General features: G+C 46.1%; 1 protein-coding gene across 2 annotated transcripts in view; it reads left to right on the top strand.

Moving 5' to 3' along the window:
- The window catches only part of dock1 (dedicator of cytokinesis 1), a 250,829-nt gene that overhangs the window by 4,055 nt on the left and 222,468 nt on the right, over positions 1–24,306 (top strand). For both annotated transcript variants that reach the window (XM_036532118.1, XM_036532109.1), the window contains exons 2-6: positions 20,663–20,746; positions 21,799–21,839; positions 22,118–22,173; positions 23,166–23,262; positions 23,440–23,588. In XM_036532118.1, coding sequence (XP_036388011.1) covers positions 20,663–20,746; positions 21,799–21,839; positions 22,118–22,173; positions 23,166–23,262; positions 23,440–23,588 — 427 coding nt within the window. The remainder of the gene's footprint in view (positions 1–20,662; positions 20,747–21,798; positions 21,840–22,117; positions 22,174–23,165; positions 23,263–23,439; positions 23,589–24,306) is intronic.

The raw sequence follows: 24,306 nt of genomic DNA, 5'->3' as shown, positions 1-24,306 counted from the left end.
ACAATAATGGAATGTAAGAAATGAGTGGAATACTTGGTCTTGCATTTAGAAGCACGATTCCTTTTTAAATCCTCGTAATAGAATGGGAATGTTATCCATATTGTTGCGAGTTTTTAATCAGTATTCAGGTCCGGTGGTTCTTTTTTATCATGGTTACATTTCAGAGCCGTGAAATAGACCAGTGAAAGCAGATTGCTCATCTGCTGTCGTGGAATGCCCCGAACAAGTTGTTACATCAGCTGCACTTGCGGCTGCGTCGTGCTTGCCAGGTGATACCTTTCGCATTCCTGTTTCAACTCGCTGAAATGTCTGTTTGCTTACGCATACAATCAAGAGAACTCCGTTTTGCCAGTTCTACTTTTTGAGGGTAAACTTCATCATTTGGTGTGGTGTCGGAGGGTTGCATCATCGTATCACCGGTGTTTTGGTGGTGGTACAGGCAAAAACACGCGATGCCTGAGACAGTAGCTCAAGACGAAAACTCCAGTTGAAGTCTCTGATTCCCTTGGAGCTCTTAATAGCAACTAACAGCCCATCCCATCAGCAGTGGGTCAGGTCCTCCATTAAAGCTTTTAGCTTTTTCACCTCATGGTTTGGAATTTGTTCCTTTGGACTGTCCATTCTGACAAAATGACACCTAAATCATTTTGTCATCTCTGGAGACTTGCATCTTACCTTAAGGCCAGAAAGGAAGAAAAAAAACAGCTGAACTTGCTGTTACTTTGGATGTCACAAATTCCACAGAAATGTTTAAAATTCTGCCTCTGGTTTGGCTTTTCTTGTTCTCAGACCTCCCCTGAGGTCCCTGTATGGGGCAGGGGTTAAGCCTGGACCAAAAAGGAACCGGTTTAATCTGAGGCCCTCACATATGAGCAGGTAACCTGCAGTACTGTGAACATCTATTGTTTGTCAGTGGCATGCACATTCCAAACAGTCTGAAGTTTATTCTGATCTGCACGTGTCTGCAGTCTTGTTTTTGTCTGATGGAGTCAGGGAAGATCAAAGGACTTCTTGACGACTTTGCAGTAGCTGTCCTTGGTGCGACTACTGTAGCAGCTTAAACAACAGATACGAGAACAACAAAAAACGTTGAGAGGAGCCAGATATTCGCACTAAGGGATAAATTTTTTATTGGTATTTCATTGATATTTGTTGCATTTTCTTATGTTATAGATAACATGTTGCTGCTTTATGTGAAAGGCGACTTCAAAAATGTGTTTGTCTGGAGGTCAGATGGGTGTTAAAGTGACTAATGCTGAACAATGAAAAATAAAATGCTGTGTATCTATGCTGCGGGTCTGTTGGTCTGTGAAAGTGCATACCGCAAAGCAGTCACTGGAGTCTTAATTTTAATGCTTTGCGGAATTTGAGCGTGCCGGGGTGACGGAAGTGTTACAGTCACTGGGGCCATCATAACGTTGCTTGGTGATTCATGGCGTACAGTGAGGAGTGTGTATTTTTGGGTGCCTATTTCAGCCAGAGGTTTGCGAGATAAGGAAATGCCTCTTCCTGTGGCTCAGCTTCCTGCAGTGCAGCTGTGACTTGGGCCGGCACAAAGGCCCTGTTTCCTCCAGCCAAAGGGGATGCCGCCGTCTTACAGACTGTGACTTCCAGCCGCGTCCACAGACACACTTCAGAACGAAGTGGAATTAAAATTGGTTATGACCCCTGGTGTTAGGTCACATACTGACAGCTTAATTTAGGTGCCTTAAACTCTACCTTGTTAAGTGACCCAGGTCTTTCCTTTTTTGTGTTACTGCTGGGTGTTATCACCCTTTTAGACTAGGATTTGGAGTGTTTTATTGTGACGCTTATTCTGTATTCAGCGTGGCACCAGTTATTATAGCACTGCGTGACGGGTTGACACATTGAGATATGGTCTGTCGCCCCTTGCATGTTCTGTCCTTCAGGATGCCTTACTGTGTGCACTTTTGTTCCTTTGCTCAGGATAAGAGCGTCTGCCAAGTGGCTAAATGTATACATTGGAAGGAGATGCCATTGTGAAGCTGCCTTCATTGTTAGCCAGTTAAAGCCTTCCGTCACACTGATCGTGAACCCCCCCCTCCCCCCCCCCCACCAACACGCACACATCTCTACCTCAGTAACCACACGCACTCTGAGTAGACCTACATTTAGAACTGAAACCTGCCGCCTGGGGAGAGTGTCTTATTTTCCCTTTGTCTTGTCGATTTTGAATTCTCCTGTCTAGCCGTTAAAAGTTTTGTCAAAATAAAGCTGTTTAATATGGGAAAAGTATCTCAGCTGAATACCGTCAGAAGAAGGAAGACCTTGGAGTTTAAAAAACCGAGTCGCTCTGTTTTAATGGGCCTCGCTTGTTTACCTCTCTTCTGCAGCTGAATGGTAATTGATGTAATATGTATGTTTTCCTGTTGTCTCTTTAGCACCCTGGAATCCAGCAGTTTTGGGAAACAGGAAAGTGATATGATAATCAATGCTATTTTTAATTTACTCACCTAACATTCCCCTGATAATATATAGGAATTGTTATAGAGAGAGAGTGTGTGTGTGTGTGTGTGTGCATGTGCGTGTGTGTGCGTGTATGATATATATGCACAAATATAACGAGATAGTTCTGTTTTGTAATGAGCTATTCAGTCTTACACCTGCTCTTGTCTGCGTGCCAAGAAAGAAAGACTTTCTAAGAAAATAACTGAATCGAAGAGGCAAATGAAACACTTTTCCCTAAGTGCAGTAATGTTGCAGGGAAAAGAATAGAGGGAGGGAGGAGGGAGAGACAGAGAGAGGGAGGCAGAAAGCGGAGCTCCAATAACAAAAGGATCTCGTCTTCTGTCGTGAGGATAAAAAAGGGTTTTTAATCAGCCCGAGCTCTCCATTAAAGCTGGGAGCTGTTTATGAGCTGCCGGGTTGGCTCCGCGCTCGGAAAAGCAGAGTCCTGCTGCAGATTGCTCGCAGCCAGCCAGCGAGGGAGAGAGCTGAGAGAGAGCCGGTGCGCACGTCAGGGTGCGGGGGAAGCCGGGCTGTGTGTTTATTTAAGGACCCACGCACCTTTTCTCTCCGCTAATGCTGCACACACCCCTACAACACCCCCCCCCCCCCCCATGCACCGCAACAATGCGTCACGGCAGGTCCTGCGCCTCTGTCAGGCTCATCACCTCCTCACCATCTCTATTAATAGGCTGACTCAACAGACGTTTGGGACTTTACAAGTCGTAATGAGTGTTTTTTTTTCTTACCATGTGTCCTTGTTAACAGACCAAATGTGTTGACAGGGAAAAAAAAGCTTTCCTGGCTTTTATTGACAAGTACAGCCCTGTTTTTTCATTTCTGCTGCTTCTCTGCAGCTGTTTCTTTTTGTTCTCCTTAGAGGCATCTGTGCTGTTTAAGTGCAGATACTTACACATAGCCCATCTTTGCCGGCAATCTCCACATAATCAAGGCAGTTCTTTTTGCGGCTGGACCTGAAGTTGTGGCAGGGGTGTACAGCATACTGAAACATTGTGTATGCTCCGGCTTCGTGGCCTCGGATACCAACATCCCGAGCGATCTTGGGGAAACGGCCCATTTCTGTTTTGAGTAGCCTCTCAGGCTGTGGTGCACTCTGCACGGCACGAGAAAAGTTTCACAATTTGCACCGTATCACAGATCACATGATAAGCGTGTTTCCTCTTTCCTTGACCCTTACCACATTCGGTGATATTGGGGAGAAATGGCCGTGTTCAGTGACAATCTCCATTTGATCTTCATGGCTGAAGACAATGACTGAGTTCTGCCCTAAATTAGGGGAGCAGTACAGCACCTCAAAGAGCACCGCTGCCAGGGCTGCGAGTTGAGAACCCACACCCTCCTGGGTGTAGCTCTGAATCCTACCCTAAAGCTTTGAGTTTATATTTGTCCCTAACTGTGATCGCTTGAAGCAAGGTCTTCACTTTTGCAGTAAAACACCATCATGAATGAATTATGTCATATAAATAAGGGGAAAAAGGTAACGGCTGCTTGAATTGTCCAGTGTAGGTTTTGAAACAAACTGAAGGTGGGGGAATTGAGTTCCCCCTCATCACCTTTCACTGACCCTTGTTGACTAAGCACACTCACCTCCCACTGTTGCCGCACTGATACGATAGCCGGTGGATATGCTCTGGCTTGTCATGTGGTGCTTCTCATATGCAGACTTAATGGTGACACATCTGTTCCTCTAAGTAGCCCTAGAAAGAGTAAGGAATTCCCACTATGACAATGTATATTCCGAGCAAACCTTTCCTGATCGGTGTTCGAGACCAACCAGTTGTTGGAATGCTGATGGAGATGCTGTACAGGAACCAGGCATCTGTATCTGAGTGAAAGGTTGTAGGCCGTGTAGAATGTTGATGTGTACACTTAGAGTGAAACAAAGCAGCCAGCCTGTGGTTAAGATGACCTACACTGAGAAAGTGCCTTCATCAGACCCTCCCATGAACTGGCATTCACCCGGAAGGGATCACGCGAATCGTCAGAATGCGAGTTTCGCTAAGTATGTTGCTGATTTGAATTAAATGAAACGAAGGCATCATGAACGGCTCATTATAAATGGGGAAAAAAAACTTAAGCTCAAGCACAATCTGTTCTGCCTTTGCCAAGTGTTCAAGGTTACTTATCTTTCTCTCGCACCTCCTCAGAACATTCCTCCTGCTTCTCTTCCCGAGAATTCATATGGCGGCTGTGTCATTACCGTCTTTGCTGAGTGACTGTTTGATTGCGTGCGTCGTGTCTGGCATTGTAATGCACGTCGGCGCTGCTGTGCAAACCCCCTCTAAGATGAATGGCACATGCTTTATTTAATCATTTCTGAAACGTCTCGCGCTGCGGCCTGCTGGGTTCCCCCTGCTGAACTAAAGTTCAGGCCTCCCGCGAGCTGGCTTACTGCTGTTTCAAACTGCACTGGCCTAGGAGGGGGGCAGACCGAGTGATATCAGGAGATCGTGAACATGGCTTTGGGTTACCTTTGCTGTGTGTGTGGAAGTCTCTCTCAAATCATTCTCGATAATAAACTCTCTGTAACTTGCAGATAGCTAATGTTGGGAGTGATTATTTGCTCTGAGGCTAAGCAGTTGTTTGTCAGGGAAAGGTGTTTTCTCAAGTTTTTGTTCCTGGTCTCAGTATGACATGGAAATGTGGAAGGACTTTGACATAAATGTAAATATCTAGTAATTGGCTGTGCTTTACATGCTAAAATCAACATTATCTCAAATGTGTGCTGTGAAAATGTTTCTTGTGGTTTGTTTAAAATGATAAAACCTTGCATCTTGGCTTTCTACACTAAGGGATCTGTGATATATATTGTAATTTTTAAGTTAATGGAGTGAGTGTGTGTGAGAGGGGGGAGAGGGAGGGAGGGAGGGTAGAGGGAGAGGGAGGGAGAGAAAGAAAGGAAGACAGAGAAATTGATGGAGCAGCAGAGATGGAGAGCTCCACAGAGCGAGAGAGTCAGAGAGACGGAAAGGGACAACGTGTGTGTGTGTGTGTGGCTCAGCAGCACGCCCCCCTGTGTGGGAAGTGGCGAGATGCGCAGAGCGTCTGTTTGACACACCTGCGCAGCGGTGGGCCCCTGACTCCCCGGGCTGCTCTCCAGCCCCTGTCGGTGGACCCATCATGCACTGCTGCTCCCCCATTGTCTGGTAATGCACTCTCTCTGCTGGACAGATGGCAAATGCAGTGTTCTGTGTCAATGTGAAACAAAGGGTAATTTCACTGAGAGGAGCAAACAAAAAAGGCCCGCAAATTCAGTCCCCTTTATATGCATCACCTCCTTTGTGTTGACCCAGATAATGGTCTCAATTGGAGGTTCCTGAAACTACAACATAAATCTGATTTTCCTTTGGTCTGCAGGTGAACTTTTTTTTTTGATGTTGTAGTGTGATAGGAACTCATTTTCTTGTTATCCTCTCTCTCGCCTTCTCTAATTTCCAGCTTTCTTCTTCTCAATAATTTTCCCACTCTTGAGTCAGACTGTTCTCATAATATTTTTAACTGTGTAGTTAGTGCTTCAGGCATGAATCTGGAGTCTCCTTTCCACACACAGTTATTATGTTTTTTCCAATATTGTTGAGACTGGTCCAGGAAGTGGATTGGTTTAAAGGATCCTTTCCTTTCAGTGCAGAAAGGAAGTCCTGGCTGAGGCATGGTCTTATCCATGCCTGTCACGAGTGCATCTGCATGAGCAGGTCCTGAAAGCATGGAACTCAAACCTGGCATGCTGCTTTACAGGGTGTGTTTTAATGTCAAAATGAACAGGATTTGTGCTACCAGTCACTGCTTTCAGTTTGTGCTGTATTTGTTACTGCAGTTATTTGATTTTTTTTCCAACAATGAAAGGAGCATGTCTTTCTGTAGAGTATACAGCAAAAACCATTAACTGCCTGACATTGGAATCAGTCCTACACAGCCTGGTTCATATGGTTCAAAGGCCATCAAATGTTGTAAAACAATGTTTAAGGAACTGAAATATAGATACCAATGTAGCTGTGCTGCAGAGGGCAATTGCAGAAATAGAGATAGTGAGGGGTTTTTCTTCCCGGTTGGTAATTAACCGTTTGAGGATCAGCAGAGTGCTGTTCTCCACTGCTTTGCCAGGCTTTGTCTGATTTCTGACAGTACCGGGCCTTAGGGTGGATCAGGAGGCTGCCGTGTAGAGCCACAGGATCCCCGTGAAACAGGAGAGGAAGGCCAGGCGCTAAAGGTTCGGGAAGGTCCAAGAGAATGGATGAAGGGCAGACATTCCCTGTGAAACACAGGCGGCACCCTGACGCTGGGGAGCAGGAGGGGTGCGCATCAGTTTTCGGAGCAGCCCGGCCTCGCTGCACCTGGTTAACCAGGACCTGCTGCGGAACAGGCTGCATGGGAGGCAGAGCTGATTATCCCTGCACAGAAAGAGTAAGCACAAAAGCACAAAGTCCAAGATGGCTCAATTGAGCCTCGGCGGCATTAACCTCTTTCAGTGACCCCCCCACAAATGCCAAAATTACTGCTTACGAACAAATTACCTTTTGTGTGCTGAGGTTCAATTTATTGGGTGGCTGTAGTTCTTGCTTTTGAAATCTGACCATAACGCTGTGATGGTCTAGCATGCTAGAGAACCGCAGTGGGATCTTTGGACGCAGGCATTGTGTGTCGATTGTAGTGTTTTCTGAACAGGTGTTTCTTTTTAAACAGTCTCTTAAAGGAAAGTGGAAAATAGCCCAAAATGAGGCAGAGACGCATTGGAAGGGGACCAGGAGGGCGGTGATTAACAAAGAGGGGGTGCTCTCTTGAGTTTGACATTTTTTTTAGAATTTTGTGCAGCCACCTGGAACACACACAGTGATTTAGACGCGTGTGTACTCGCCTTAAAAGCCATTAAAAATTTGTATTTGGACTGGGGGGGTGGGGATGGGGGATGTGGTGGCCATGAGGTGGTCGGCCTGCATGCAGGGAGACACAATTTCGGTTCCCCCGGGATTGGATGAAGTAGCCTTTTGTTCTCTTCTGCGTGCTGCTAACCAGTTGATGAATTCGGAGCACGTGGAATGTATTTAGGGTGCTTCTGAATTCTGATCGAAGATGGCAGTGCTGTAAGGTGTCACAATAGGTGCAGAATTTTAAGCATGCTGAAGTTTCAGAATTGGGGGTTTAGAAGTCTGGTTCGGTTCGGGAAGTTATTAATTTCTCTTCTTGCATTGGGTTACTTTTTGTGCCTGAGTGCAGGCGGTGCATAACTTGGCTCCATCCGCGGCTTTGTGCAAACCCACTGAAAGGAATTGGCAAGTCCTGATCTGGTTAAAAAAAATTACGTTCTGGTTCTGTGAATTCTGCCCATGTTGTTCTCATCCTGTGTGAGGGAAGGTTTTTTGAATTCTCTGTTCCCTGATCCATTGAGACCGTTTCAAAGATAGGTCTTGGGCCTCCTTCCTGGCGCCATCTGTTTTGGGCGATGGAGCCGTGGTACCGATATATTATGGCAGTTGGAGTGCTGGGCACATCTTAAATGGAATTCTCTGGGTCGCAGATTGTCTTTGTGAATTATTTTATCTCTCTGATGTTACAAGGTGGATGTTTCCCCGCGGCGCGTTGAGCCTTTTGCAGTGACAGACTGGAAGCTTGTGGAGGTAGCTGCTGCCACTGAGGCACAGCTCTACGTGACGTGGACCGACAGAACACGGTCCAAACAAATGAACGCTGTGTAATTACTGGCAGCCACAGAACCAGAGAAAAAAGGAACTTAATGCCTTGTTTTCACAAATGTTTACGTGGTCCACACACTTACCATAAAAGTTTTAAAAAAAAAAAAAACACCATAGGCTGTTACTTTGAATTTTGTCAGCAGTCACTTGAAGTTATTACTCGGGAATCAGAATAAACCGCCAGGCGTCAATCACACCGAAATGCTGAATGCGCTCGCGTGCAGGTAGTCTTGAACCCGTGGGAGTCCTGCGTGATGCCGGGAGCGTAAATAAGAATAATTCTTTCTTTTATTAACCGCCGAAAGGTAATTCTCCATTTGTCCTCCCATTGCAGGGAAAAGCAATTCCTAAAAGCAATTATGACTCAGAACTGGTGAACACATATGACTAATTTACTGTCAGGTTCTACTGCTTTATGCTGAATGGGAAGGTAATGATTTCCTCTAGGTCCCTCAGTGTGTGGATTTGTTCCACTGGCCAACTGCAGAATGGCGCGGCTTGGGGGAAATTAAGGCAAAATATAATCCACACCGCTCTTTCCTCACGTACTAATGGAGTTGGTTAGCAGTGGGCGTTTCAGTAAGATGCAAAATGATGTCAGTGAAAATGACTAATGCCTTATCGCCTTGTGTCTCGTTTCACTGATGACTTAAATAAAACAAGTGATGATTACACAGATTGTATTTGTGCTACCTCATGTCCATTCTATGGTCTAACGAAAGGATTCAGGATCTGTGCCGGAGCAGTAGCTCCGGCCTGTCGTCTTCCCCACTTGGCTTGCACTAGAGGGGTCCTTTTCTGCTGTTTATTGCTGCGTAGGAAACCCGTGTAGATTAATTAGCCGCATGAATTGGTCCACATTACTGCGCTCTGTTCTACTTCAGCGTTAACTACCTCAGTGAGTGTTCTTTCTCATAACAACTAGCGGAGCACAGCCCGTGGAGGTCACTTCCCGGAGCTGTTTATTAATGTTGTGTAGCTTCAATAATGGGCCGTGTTTACATTTGTTACAGGGGTAGTTTTTGTGATATGTTATTTTTTCGTTACAAGGTGAACCAAGTAGCTTGCATGTGGAGTAGTACTCATGAAACTTTTTCAAGCCTGTGGGGAAGATGAAACTACAAGTTTACACAGCTGTTTTTCATGTATGGTCTCTCCGCTCAATTGCATGCAAAAGCGGTTTGACATGCAAATCAGCCTGGCATATTTAGATAGTTATTTATGTTGCGTAGTCGCGACAAGTAGCGCGTCCTCTTCATAGAGGTTGTATCCACGGCAAAACAACGAGAATGCTGTTTGATGTGATGTCACCATTATGATTTTTGAGGGCACCTGCCCCCTTCGTTGTTGTGTTTATTGATCCAGACGACAACCATTAGCTCCTTGAACATGCAAAGACATCTGGCTTTTTTTTCCCTTTTTAACCCACGTGAGGAGACTGGCACCTGTACAGTGACCCCGTATAGGGTCTCCTCATTGTGACTCTCAGAGGCTGGGCATATTCAACACACATCTGCGTCACTCCGTGGACGCGTGACCTCCTCCCTGGCCGTGGGATGCTCCGCAAAACCACCCGACGCCAGTGGCTCTCATCTCATTATCTTTTTTTGCTCCTGTTTCCAGATGAAGGTTGATTGCCTAGAGTCCTCTGTCTTCCGCTGCCAAAATCCATAGGCTTTCACCTCACACTTCCGCAACTCTCTCTTCTCTTGACCGAGCGCGGTAAAAAATGCTGATTCAATCGTGGAAACTTCATCTGTTTTGTATTATCTTTTCATTATGAGCTTTAACGGCGAGATATGCGGTGCGGTTTTCAGATCTATACGACGCCTTGCGGAAAGATTCCGTGTTTCGTGGGTTTCTTTTTTCCTGCACCTCCGGTACGATTGAGGCTGCGAGACCTCCCAGCCGTTCGATTGTCAAGAATGTGGAGAGGCATCGCTAACAATGCTCTTGTCACGATGGCGTGCGTGCACGCCTGCGGGGACGGATGCATTTGTGTTGCGGGGCCTTCGGGAGGCCCAGTCAGTGCTCTGCCTTAGGGATTAACCTTTTCATTGATATCCACCTCCACCTTATACCTGGTTCATGAATAAAAAGTAGTGCTGGAGTTGTGTTGAAGGCACTTTTTTGGCAAATGTCCAGTAATGCGCAAAATTATATATGGTGTGAGTGTGTGTCTGGGCATGCCTGTACATGTGTGTGTGTGTGTGTGCGTGCATGTGTGGGCAAAGAAATTAAATTTACGGAGTTGGTGCCATGATAAAATAAAGGAGTCATCCTGATTTATTCTGTACTAAAGAGGCCTGAACTCTGTGCTGGCGCTTTGCATGACAGCTATGCCAAGTGCTATTAAGGCAGGCAGCACTTTGTGTTCCGACATGGAGAGTTCTGCACCTGCTTCACTTCCTTTCTCTCCTCCGCACTCGCCCCCTCCCGCCCTGCCTCCAGTGCGCTGCGGGCCTTGGTGAATTGTTACTTTGGCTGCCTTTTGCGGCCAGAAAAACAGGACCCCCATCCCACAGTGCAACCTGATGTCACCCCGCGTCACACGCGTGCCAGCTTCTGATGGCGTTGAAATATGCAGATGCCTCCTTTGATTGCTGTAGAATAGCCCACTCATCATAACTCTGTAGGGTTGCTGGCAGAGGCCTCGCTGTCTCTCTCTCTCCCTAAGAAGTCGTAAGACTGTGGGCTGCTAGTTATTACTTCTCCACTACAGCCTCCTCCTGTTTAATTTCAGCTTAATTAGTGGGTTTCTGTCTTCTCTCCTTTGGAACAGATAAACTCACTGGGTTGCTGTACCTAATTGATTTAAGAGGTGCTGAGGCTGTCGGTAGGAGGGGACTCCATTTAGTCCTTTCGGTTGTAGGCTGCTTTGTTTCAGCTGTGTTTTTAAATTAAAACTATCGAACCTCCATCTGAATTGTAAAGCCTCTGATTAAACCCATTAGAGAGGGACTTGAAATTAATTATGACATCTCCCTCCCTCTGCTTCCCAGCCTGGGTCCCTGGTATGTCCCCGAGTGTCACACTCCACCTCGGTGTGTGCGCTCAAAGGCCCAGGTGTTCCCCCTCTCGCGCAGAATTAGGGACATATTGGTGCTTGACACTCTGGCTGTGGGTTTTGCCTGTAGCACTCCCTGTACCTGTTATGTAATCCAGGAATTTTTCATTTGCATTTATAAAGAAGATAATACAACACACACACACACAGAAAACTGTTGGCTGTAATATTCTGCTCTGGTTGAAAGATTTGTTTTAAAAAGCTTTGCAGTGCAGGAACCCTGGTGATGTGATTTTGGGCTACAGGGCGGAGATAGAAATTACGGGGAGCCGCTGTGAATCTGTGACCAGACCTGGCGAATGTTGCAATCAAAGTGCGACTTGGATGCTGGCCAGGGTTGGGCAACCCAGATTGAAAATCTTTGCAGTCTGTTTACAAAAATAGTCGCAGTCCAGCTCATGTCAACAAGAGCACCCTGTGCGGTCGAAATGTGCACTTCCCTCATTTTCTTTATTAGTTCAGGTTGTGGATATGCAAACACAAAAGTGTGTCCACGGTTTAGCCACTGCTACAGTTTGAAGTTCACTTCTGTTTCCTTGAACACAACGCTTTAGATTCCTGTGAGAGCATGTTTGAATTTGAGTCCATGGCTACATGAAGCAGAAGACCAACCATGCATCAGAACCTTAATGTGCAAAGACCAACCCCACAAGAAAATAGACAGACTGTTTTGGAATGCAGTTTTCATGCCTTTACTTTGTGAAGACACTCTGAACTATAGGAGTCATATATTTTTCAGCTTATCATATGAAGATATAAGGAAAAAAGTAGTATACATGGTGTGTAGGGGATTCGTTATTAGCAGAAGTCCACTGGTTCATAGACATCGTAGTCTATCCACACTCATCAGGAGACAAAGTGAGAGGCAAACTGATCAGAGGTTGCGAGGGTTATGCTGTCAGGTGCTTTTGGTTCTTTGTCTCTGAAGGGGTTTGGTGCTCTGAAGCTCCTGCAAAAGTTTGGTCTTCCGTTAATGCTCTTCGTGTTGGGCTTGAAAGGCCTGGTTCTAGTTTTCCCTCCCACACAAGGACACGGCTAGTCCCAGAGAGAGTGGTTACCTTCCTGCCCCGATCAGCACCGGGTAGGTCCCTGAAGCAGCACTGTCAGGTAGACTCAGCTGCAGATATCCCCTGCTTACTGCCCTGCCCTCTGAGGTAAACACCTTTCCTTCTGGGCCTGGTTCTCATTTCCACAGTTTAGCCAGGTGCTTTGAGTGTTTTATTTTATACACCTTTTCAGAAATCTCCTTTGTGCTGTTGTAAGGCCTATAAGAAGTTGAATCCAATTTTAGTGTGATTTGTACATTTTTATAATGTTTAAATACAATGCTGTCCTTTATCTAGGATACTTTGGCAAAAAAGTGTCATTTTAATGATGGGGATTTTACTATTCAGGAATAAATATACATTATATAACCCCCAAAGTGAAAGGAGCTGTCACATTTTTTTCTGACATTGATGCTGTGTTGGGATTGAATAAGGTTTTATGCCTGTGAAATGACCTTTCTAAAATCACTGGTTCTGATATAAATTACCCCATGTGTCTGCCAAATTTGGCACTTTAATCCACTACATAACAATGTCATAACTTATTTTTTGAATACTTGACTGCACTGTGTAAGGATTTGTTTGAATTCATACACTGAAGTCAGTGCAGAATATGAGCTTACCTGGGATAGGGCAGCAGCCCACAGGAGCAGTGCTTTCATCTGGGGGCGGCAGTGTAGCGTAGTGGTACTTGAGAGCGGGACTTGTAACCGAAAGGTTAGTGGATCGATTCCCAGCTGGAGCACTGCTGCTCTACCCTTGGGCAAGGTACTTAACGCACAGTTGGCTTGGTGAATATCCAGCTGTTTAAATGGGTGACATTGTAAAAATTGTAACCTATGTAAGTTGCTCTGGATAAGTACTATCTGCTAAATGACCATAATGTAACGTAATATGATGAACATTGGGGAGGAAACTGCTGTACCATTCTCATAAACACTGCATTCCAGTGTAGGGTCCCACGAGTCCCATGCCTGTGACCTCATATGCTCAGATCTGGAAATGCTGGTCATTTTTTAGGAGAGGAGGATTGGTGGTGACTTTGCTTGAAAGTTGCTGACTGGGCAGAGTTTTCCCTGCCTATATGTGCCTGGCGGTCTGCTGAGCTGGTTCGTCACACCGGGAGAACGGCCAGAGAGGCTGTCTAGACCTTGCAGTACAGTCATTATTTCAAGTTTTTGAATTACTACTTTATAAATTCTGTTGTTTTTTGCATGTGTACATGTCTGACCAGTAGGGGTGATGGAGCTTAACGTGTTCAATGGAGGGCTACACAGTACTGACTACTTGCCAAAAATGATGGCAGTATATTTACAGCTTAAATGGAAGTGGAAGGTGGCATGTAAAATCACCTGAGAGTGAGCATGGTGAGATTGATCAATCAAGATGATTGGCTAATACTAACCAAGTGACAATGTTTTGCCATTAGAAGCTAGAAGCTCTTGAATTCTAAGCAACGGCAGATCTGTTTTTCAGAGCATAAGTGAGTGATTTGAGGCCTTTTGTTAACTACATAATGTATATTATGCTGATAAAGAAGTATGTTGGTCAGTTCCTTCCATCTTTTTTTTTCTCTCTCTCTCTCCCTCTCTCCCTCTCTCTCTCAAACACACACACACACACACACACACACTCACACACTCCTCAGGTAGATCTAACCGTCCTCTCAGAAGCCAGGCAAGATCCTTGTCCAGTACCCAGCTTCCCTCTAGTGAGCGAGACATTGAGTTTCTTTCTAATACATTGATGCCTTTCCCTCCACAATCCCTCTGTCTGGGCAAGACTATCATGACTGGCTTATTGCAGTCTAGTCGGTACATTTTATATTTCTGTGGTTCTTATCTCTAGGTCCTTCCCGATTTTGGCCTACGCTCACTTGACGGGCTATTGGCCCGGCAAAACAACAGCAGCTCTGTTCAAGAGGCAGCGGGAATTTGGCTCTTGTGAAACGATGCAGTAGGGTTGTGGAGTTATTGAAAGGCTGGCTTTGACGGGGGAGATGCCTCTGCGCACAGCAAGAGCTGTGGTCAGCCACACTTAGAGCTCAGCTCTCAGCGCAGAGTGGACTGGAGAAAAGAGGGAGCGAGGGAGGGAGGAAGAGAGCAAAAGAGAGTGAGAGAGGGATGAAGCAGACCTTGTTGATTTATACCTGGAATGCTCCCTTACATGCTCTTCTCACTGCACTGTCCTTACATTGCATCCCTGCACTCATTTAGCTCTTAGCCCGAGCTAGCTACAGACTGGTGCGCGTTAGGGACAGTAAGTAGAGGCTAGATGGACAGTAGTGTAGATACAGAAAATTTCTATAACACAATTGAAGCACAATGTTATTTAAAAAAAAAACAGTCATTTAGCAGATGCTCTTATCCAGAGTGTCTTACATCGGTTACAGTTTTTATATGTTTTCCCTGTACACAGCTGGGTATTTACTGAGGCCATTCTGGATTAAGCACCTTGCCCAGGGGTACAGCAGCGGTGCCCCAGCAGGGAAATAAACCAATAAACCTTTTGAGCCCTGCTACTTACCACCTGCTGTCCCACTGGCACATTGTCACACAAAAGTGTCATAGTGAAGGAGACGGTATAAAACAAGCCAAAAAAAGACAAGTGCAGTGGTGACAATCCCAGAATGCACCAGTACTGAGGAACCAGTTTGTGGGTGCTGGAAGAGGGAGGGGAGCCAAGATGTAGTCCAAAGAGGTGGACTTTCAGTGTGCTCTGGTAGATGGCCAGGATGACAGGTTGTTCGGGAAACCACAGTGTGGAGTCATTTGCTGCAGCGTTCAATAGCAATTGATGTAACACAGATAACAGGAACAGCCTAGATCAAGGTTAGCCAGCCAGACCCAGAGCAGGAGCCAGAAATGAACCGTGACATTATCAAAGTTCCGCAGTAAACTTCTTTTTTTCAGAATGTTGACACCTGATACATTTATTGTATTAAAACCTGTCAAATGTGTTTATCATCCGTCCAAGTATTCGGTTGCTTGTGAGATGTGTTACGTTTTCACACTTGATGAGAGAGGACATTGGCTTTTCTGCCCAATGCACTGCCGTTGATTTTATGCTTCTGTTGATCCTGGGAGTGTCCCTGTGTCTGTCTGTTGCATAATCGCATTCTGTATATTCCACAGTACCTAGCAATAGCATAGCAGTTATCAGATCAGACATAGACTAAAGGCTGCTGAAGGGTTAGGACCTCGGTTTGCCCAGCCCCTGCTATAGATACTAGTTAATACAACCAATCCACCAGGCTGACATGTCTAGATGCACTTCAATTCAAAGGCACAAAGTATCGTGTAAACTATGCCAAGGGAGGTTGAATGACAGCACTTGAATGAAATCTGCCTAAGTTGTGAAGAGACATTGAGATGACTTGCGGATATGCACCCCAGTGACATCTAGGTACTGTACCAGTCAGAAGTTTGGACCTGATTAGGATAATGGGAAACATGCGTTCTTATCTAAAGATAAGAATGCAGACTTAGCTAAATGCTATGCTTAAATGCTTGAAATATGTTTCTTAGACAAATATAAATAGTGCAGATGATGCCTATGCATGAATTTTAAATATAAAATATAAGAGTTTTGTTTAACAGTTTTTTTTGGTCACTGCATAATTCCATTTATGTTCTTTCATAGTTTTGATGTCTTTACTATTATTCTGAAAGGTAGAAAATAGTAAAAATAAAGAATAAAAGTTGTGTCCAAACTTTTGATTGGTATTTTTTGTGTTTATGAAGGTGTGTGCAAGTGAAAATAGTAGCCTATCCATTTTGCTCTGGCTGCAATAAAACAGGTTGAGAAATGCAGGGAAAAATGACCACACACAACAGACAGCTGTCAGCTGAGGTGACCTTACGCTGCACCTTTTACGAGGGAAGTGATTGTTTCCCTGTTCTGAGCCAGAGCGTTTAATGCAGCTCTGGCTTTTGTTCTCCCGCAGATTGCCGAATTGACCCTTAATTGGATGGGGTGTCAGATAACACAGTCCCCATTCCTTTTTCTGTACAGCTCTTAAATGCTCCGGTCTAACACGTGTCTGCTTAACGCCGTCCTTTATCTGGCCGTCTCTGCAGCTCTGCGGAGCTCTTGTGCTCCTCTTCCATGTGATGCATTAGGGGCAGTCCCACGCTGGCTGTTGTGCTGTTTGGATGGATGGAGCCCAGTTCGTTGCTACCATTAGCTGACTGCCTCCCAGCGCTGGTCCAGGGACCCCTGCCTTCCAGACTGAGCTCAATTAAGTTTGATCGAGCTCCAAATTGCATATTGATCTGGTTTTGACATTTCCTGATTGTTACGTGCTGTAAGGTCTCTGTGAAAGAAATGTGTTTGTAGCAGTATGTCAGCGCTGCTGAAAAGCTACAGCAAAACTTTTGTTTCTCGGCTTGTTTTTCTTAATATGTGCCCCTTAAACAAATTTAGGCAATCTGTCTCAAATTGCTGATCTTAAATTAATGAACAGCTTTAATTGCTCAAGACCCTTTAAAAGTTCAGCTGATTGAACAACTAATTCATCTTAATTACCCTGAAAATAATCTGTATTACCAAATTAAGGTACAAAAAACAAGTGCAAAACTGAATTACTCTTATGTTTCTCTTAGCATAAACACTGCTTCGGCTACTCTTTCCCTCCAGCAGAATGTAAGCAAGATGAAAGTCAAGTGGTGTCAAGTCCGGATCAGCACTCAACTCAAAAGTCAATCCTAATTCATTGATCTTTGTCAGAACAGAAACCACAAACACCTGTTCCATGGATTATGGCGGTGCTCAGCGTAATCTTCGGTGCGGTGGACGTGGTGTTAATGACTGCTGATGACGGCTCTGCCTCTCAGCCAAAGCTGCCTCCACAAGCACAGGGGGTCCCCAGACCCGGGACTGAAGCGCTGCATTAATGTAATATCGAGATTAACCTGGCTCGTCAGGCCAGCGGCAAGCCCTTGATTCTAAACAAACACGTTGAAGAGCACGTGGTGAGAGGCTGTCATCGTGTCCCCATTAGGATGTTTATCTAGTAAGCAGCCATGCGCTGCTGTCAGCTTGTAACCGGGAGACTACATCTCAGAATCTGGCGGCACTGCGGCGTCGTGTTAAGGAGCAGGGCTGGTAACCGAAAGGTTATAGGTTTGATTCCCCACTGGGGCACTTCTAATGTACCCTCGGGCAAAGCACTTAATCCAGCTGTATAAATAGGTTACAATTTTACATGTTACCCATCTAAATTGCTCTGGATAAGAGCATGTGCGAAATGCCAACAATGTAATGTAGAATTCTAGTAAGGACACTACTGTTGTGGGCCTATACAAGGTGTACTAAATACCCAGTTTGTAAAATGGGATATATATCAGGCCTACTTTTCAATAGTGCAAATTACACTTAAGCTGATGAATAATATAAAGTTAGATATTTGGGCAGTAAGTCATAGCTCCAGCTTTATCCTGACCTTTATCCTAACCTTCATCCTGACCGATGACATGGATTGGTCAGAAAGGGGAATTGGGTTTACAGTGCGACTCCTCTCACACCCAGGGCCTCGTGGCCTGCTGCCATGTCCATTGTGTGGGGCTGCTGTCCGACTGCTGGTGAAAGATTAATCCGGCCCTCCATGTGTTTACGTCCTCCTGTTGGTTCCTTTGTGTCTCAGTGCGTTGCCACGGTGCTCATTTCCCTGAGCCATTGTTCTGAAGTTCCCCCTCCATAGCTGCAGCTATTGTGCCGTACCAGCAGTTTGCCAGAACGTTCTGGAAAAGATTGAAAATGAACATAGCAGGCAGCAGAAGGGGGGGGGGGTGAGGGGGTTGATTTCATTTATGAGCCAAACACTTTGGGGTTGGTAAAGGTCACTGGGAATTCGGTGTTGTGACTTCTAGTAACTTCTTGTCTCCCCCTTCCCCACCTTGCTTGGTACACATGTTGCATTCCTCAGAGATGAGTCACAATAAAGGAGGCTGCCAGAGGTTCTCTTTTTCTTTTCTCCCTTCTCAAAGAGCGGTTGTCAGTACCCAGGTGAGTCACCTGCTCTGCGCTTGGCACCCTGTGGCAGAACAGTGCACTCTACCTCATCAGGGGGAGTATCAGTGCTGTCCACCCGAGAGGGGAGGCGCACAGAGCGCTGGGCAGAGGGCTTAATGAGATTGTCCCTCATTGTTTTAACAGTGCAACGATAATCGCAGCTGATAAAGGCCAGATTGGTATTTAAATGCAATGTCAATCACAACCCCCCACTTGGGGCTTGCCGGTAACCTTGCCCGTCACACTGCGATACGCCATACTGTTACTCAGGGACTATGCTAATGAGTGCTGTTCGGGCCGCTAATTGCTCGATCAGGGTTATGCGCAGCACAACCTTTCCCTTTTGGTGGGAGCCTGGTGGGGCTTGAATAGTGTTATGCTCACACTCACTGGCCTAGGAGTGTTGTTAGCCTGGTCTGACACTTGACTCATTTAACTTGAATGGATATGCTTACATTCTATTGCTCTGGAAGTAGCTCTGGATAAGAGCTAACTGCATGTAATTTAATGTAATGGTTGGGCACCAGGGCTGTGATGGAAGCCATAAGAGTTCAGCGATCAGAGCTGTGCACCATGCAACTGGAGCTTTGCCTTTTCGGTGGTCGGTGGGTAACAGATGATGGGGTCCGGTTTGAATGTTTGGTGTGTGCTCGGATGATCCACAGGCCTGACTGTGTGAGGGCTTCCACAGGTAGCTTGACATACAGTAGCCGTCAAAAGTTTAGACATACCTGATTAAGATAATGGGAAACATTATGCATGCATGCATTCAAAGACCTTTTTTTCTAAAGACTTAAATGCTTGAAATGTGTTTCTTAGGCAAATATAAAGAGTTTGCATGTGTTGATGCCTGTGTATGAATTTCTTTCCAAAAATATTTTAATTATTCAAAATAGACAAAAAAAATTTTTTTAATCTAAAATATAAGTTTTGATTTGTTCCATTTGTGTTATTTTATACTTTTGATGTCTTTACTGTTCTTTACCATTCTAAAATGTGGAAAATAGTAAAAATAAAGAAAAACCCTTCTGTGACTAGGTGTGTCCAAACTTATGACTGGTATTGTATATACAGACAGCTCTTTTCTCATGGCCTGCCGAGGGGTGCTCATTTCATACAAAAGCCTTTGCAATGGAATGGAATAAAGTTCTGCGCTTTAAAAACAGAACAAAGAGACAGGGTGAAGCCCCATCTGCCAGGCAGTGTGTTAGACAAGCCGAGGCGGGGTTAAGGGACCCTCTTAATTAGCCTGTCTTTCGTTTACCCCGGTCCCCGCCGAAGGGTGTGCTCCGTCTCTGTGGGGGAGCGTGGTGGTGCCAGCGTGCGCGCAGTGGCATCTGTCTGATTCCCCCTCAGCGCGTCTGATCCCTGCCCCTGCACCGCCCCCCCACCACCACCTTTGTCCCCCTGGCGCTCCCTGTCGCGCCGTGCTGCTCTACCGCTTCACGCGGGTAGGATTACAGAGCACCTCGGTGAGGCTGTTGCCTCGGCGGCCCGCGCTGGAGTTGGGTTTCTCGCAGCTGATCTTGGCCGTGACTGCAGACCCCCGACGTGTGGTTTGACACTCAGCGCTGCCAAGGGGAGCTGCCGTGCTGGTTCGGGCAGGGTGACCCCGTCGCGGGCGCGGACAGTGACGCCACCGTGGGTGCGGCGGGGAACGCACGGGCACAGTGGAGGCTGAGTGACAGCCGCTGGGTGGCGCGTCCGCTGGTGGTGTTTGTCACGGCATAGGTGCCTGTCAGGACTCTAGGCTCAAGATCTCACGGCTCTGGGCTCTGATCTCAGGCAGGGGTGTTTAGTGAGGCTCCCCACCAGAAGGTGGTCTGGCACAGGTCCAGCCCCTCCACAATCCGTATTCACAGGATTAAAATGGTAAATCGTTGAACGTTGCGCCTGCTAAGTAAATAAACGACATAATATAATGTTTCAGCCCTAGTAGATCCGTTCTGTAGCGAGGCTCCTTACCGGGCCTGTGAAAGGAAAGGGTGGAAAAGGGTGATGAGGGCCACAGCAGGTCTCCCTCAGTCTGTGCAGACAGCCGGCTAATCCTCCCTGTGCCGCCGTCCTCCCTTGGTGCTCTCTCTCGTGGGGATTATACAAATTAGCAGCACTCGCTATGCTAATGGGGTCCAATGGTAATTGCACAGTAATTAGCGATGGTGTGGAGGCTGAAGGGGTCAGGGCGGTGAGTGGCGTGTGTGTGTGTGTGTGTGTGTGTGTGTGTGTGTGTGTGTGTGTGTGTGTGTGTGTGTGGGCGGCCAGACGGGCCCTGTTGCAAGAGAGGTGTAATCGAGGGAAACCTGCCTCATTGCTTATCACCTCTTCCTGATATCTAATATCTCTCTCTCCTCTCTCCCCCCCAGCTATCTATAACTATGATGCCCGTGGAGAGGAAGAGCTGTCCTTACAGATCGGGGACACTGTGCACATATTGGAGACTTACGAAGGTGAGAACGACAGTGGCTTTGACCTTACAACGCTCTGAGTCCACTTCGCCATTAATGTGGTGGGCTGCAGCGGTGCAGGAGTTGGGCCAGAATTATAACCAGAAGGGAGCAGGATTGATTCCTAGAGGCAGTGTCATTTTACTTTTGAGTGAGATGCTTAACCTGAAGTGCCACCTTTAGGTAAAATGTCACCCAAAGGTAGATAAAATAAAAATGTTATCAAGTAGAAGTCACTATAGATGTGACCCTCTGCCTAACAGATCATTTTAAAAGAATCATTTTAGCTGTGAGAATACTACAGCTTCTCTATTTTCTGCATTTCAGTGTGCTCTGCGCTTATCCATCAATTTGTGAGCATTGTGCCAGAGTGGGCCATATTTACATTTTTTTGTCATGGGTAGTACAGTCAAGGCTATGTGTAGAACCTGCAGCTACTGTAAACAATCTGCTACTATCTAAAGAAGCCCTTTGAATATTTGCTGTTAAACGCAATTAAAAGTGACCGCATAGGAATGTGACTACAGTGCTGTGCAGAACCTCATAAAAAATTGTAAATGAAAAATCACGATCAGCATTTCATTTATAACAGCAAACGGGGTTAACAGTGTGGAGAATCAGGGCGCTGAACTATGTTTCGATGGCAAGTCACAGTGCAAAGAAAGTTGTTATTTTCATCTTGTAATTAGGACTGCTGAAGTGTTTATTTGGCCTAAAATCAGGTTGTACAGAGGGCACAGTAGGGAAATATATTTTTGGTGTTTGATATATGGGCAGTCGTCTCCTTTCTAATTCAGAATTTAGGCAGAGTAGAGGTGCCCTTTTCTGAAGTGATGCACTGCTTTTAGTCAACTTTACCTACAAGGTTCTTTTTGAAAGTATTCATTAGGAGGCAAGTAAGAAATGAGGATGGATCCCCCCCATTCCACAGGAGCACTTATTGTTGAGTTATGGGCCATTTCAGTATATGCAAGCTATCAGTGTCTCAGCTTTTCCTGTGGTTTCTGTTTTCTGTAAAGTTTTACCGCTGAAATCCCATTTCCTCTCATTGTCAGGCTGGTACAGAGGGCACATTTTGAGAAGAAAGTCGAAAAAGGTGAGTTTAACACAAACATGATGGTGGAGGAAACCACATGTATGTGCAGAGATTGCAAATGGTTTTTGTCAAGTTGATTTAATAACCAGGAGAAGACCATTTCATTTGCTATGGCACAATCACTGTTTGGGGTGTGTTGTAAGTTCATTTTTAGTTTTTTCACTGTTTAAGAAATGGGTCTGGATTTTTGTAACCTTGCTTATGCCTGTATGTGTAGTGGGTGATTCTTTGCTGTGTACACTCAAATGTCTTAGCTGTGTTTCTCTTTTCTATTGTAGGGTATATTTCCTGCATGTTACATACATCTGAAGGAGGCAACAGTCGAAGGCAATGGGTTCGTCTGTTTATTTATTTTTTTATTCCCTTGAAATGATGCTTTATGTTGTAAATGCAGGGTTTCCAACACACACACATTCCACTTTGGTTGGCCTCAAGGTCTCTGCCGTTTTTCCCTGGAGATGCGCTGGGAGATGTTTGCAACGCAAGAGTTGCAAGCGCTCCTGCGTGCCACATTCAGGCCTTGACCGAGCGCGCTCAGTGGTTAATGCACGCCTAGCCTTGCTCTGCCACCATTCTGATCCGTCTGCCACGGCACAATGCTGCGGCCTTGACAGCGAATGCCGTCTCCCTTCCACAGTATGGAAGGGAGTATGTCAGTATCTGTTAAACCATGTAACAATGAGTGAAATTTTCTACTGTTAAGGGGTTTGTCCTCGGCACAGGCGTAATGGCAGGTGTTTCGCACGGTAGCGGCTTGTGCGTTGCACTCAGCATGGCGCGTGGCTAAAGTAGCGGCGCAGTCGAAAATGTGGGCGCCGCTGTAATTGGTAACAAAGTGCGGCCGAGGAATGGTGCTGGATGCCGGAGTTGAAAAGCGGAGCAGTGAGCGCGCTTCTCTGAGACCAGCAATTACGGGCCCAATAATAATACAGCCAGTCTGCTCATTACTGGAAAATATAGATCCGAGTCATTCAGTCAATGAGGACGAATGGCTGTGCTGCAGGTGAATGTTTTTTTTTTTTTTGGAAGGGAAAATGTATGGAGTGGAAGGTGTGTGTCTTTGTGTTTCTGCATGTGTGTATGTTTGTGAGTGTGTGTGTCTTTGCCTTTCCTATACATGCATGTCTGAGACAGTTTACAGCATTGTCTTTGCCTTTCTGTCTGATCCTGGTACCCAAAGTCATTTCCACACACCTCGGAATTTGGGACAAGTGATGAGTGGCTTTGTGGGTGGAGCGACATCATGGTTGTGTGACAACATGTTCAGCAGTCTTGTTCCGTGTTCATGGTCACAGTCAGAATCATTAAACCCGATCCCTCCCCTAGGCAAAAAGAGACAGTCATCCCCAATGAGCTGCCCCTGGTCCAGGAGGTCACCACAACGCTGCGAGAGTGGGCCTCTATCTGGAGAGACCTGTATGTGGTGAGTCCCTGCCTCTGTACCCATAATGCCTTTCAGTCACATGAACAGAACCTGTGTGAGCACTGGCTATTAAGCTCTGTCCCCTGACGCGTTTTCAGACAGCTCCGAGCTCGGCGCGATGGTGCTTTATGGGAGTTTTTGTACGCTCGACTCAGAGTTTGTGATGCGTTTCCTCAGGGAGACAAGCGAGAGATGTTCAACACTGTCCGCGACATGATATACGACCTCATCGAGTGGCGGTCTCAGATCCTGTCTGGCACCCTCCCCCAGGATGAGCTCACGGAGCTCAAACAGAAAGTCACCTCCAAAATAGATTACGGTAACAAGTAAGTGCCCCTTTCTTTTTTTTTTTTTTTAACTGTTATGTCACGTTTTTCTTGGTCCACGGATGGTTCACATTGAGGCGTTTGATTGAGCAAATGAACGCGGGCAATGTTGGCTGGAAATGTAGTGGCCTCAGACCCTAACACACACAGGCACAACAAAGGCTGGGTCAGTAATGCCGGTAAGAGGCATTCCTTCGAATCCATTACATTACATTACATTACATTACATTTCATTCCATGACATTGCATTGTTAGCAGGCGCTCTTATCCAGAGCAACTTCCAGCACAAAGGAACAGAAGTGTTAGACATATATTAACTATGACGAAAGAGTTGACTTTTCTGACAGCAAAGCTTTATTTGTCAGCCTCTGTGTCCAGTGCTGAAAGGTAAACTGAGGCGAGCGGTGACGGAGGTAGCCCTACTCGTAGCTGAGGATGGACGAGAGGTGGCCAGAGAGGGGCCTGTGCTCACCCCTGCGTGTTTTTGGCCCTCCGTGGTCCCCCGGCGCTGTGGATCCCAGAGCGTGGGGGACCGTCATTACCCCCTAGCGCTGCTAGAGGAGGCCCTCTGCCTGTCAATCCCTCTGCCCCTTAATCCGCCCTCATCTCTCCTCGCCTCCTACGTGCCACAAGCTCTGCACTTCTGCGTCCCTCTCTCGACCTGCCTGCAGAGAGGATTCCCTCATCTCGCCCCTTCAGCCTGTCCGCGCCCCTGTCA

The sequence above is a fragment of the Megalops cyprinoides genome, chromosome 1 (genome assembly GCF_013368585.1).
Source record: "Megalops cyprinoides isolate fMegCyp1 chromosome 1, fMegCyp1.pri, whole genome shotgun sequence".
NCBI lineage: Eukaryota > Metazoa > Chordata > Actinopteri > Elopiformes > Megalopidae > Megalops > Megalops cyprinoides.
The sequence above is the reverse complement of the archived record's forward strand: the minus strand, read 5'-3'. Positions and strand labels throughout refer to the sequence as shown.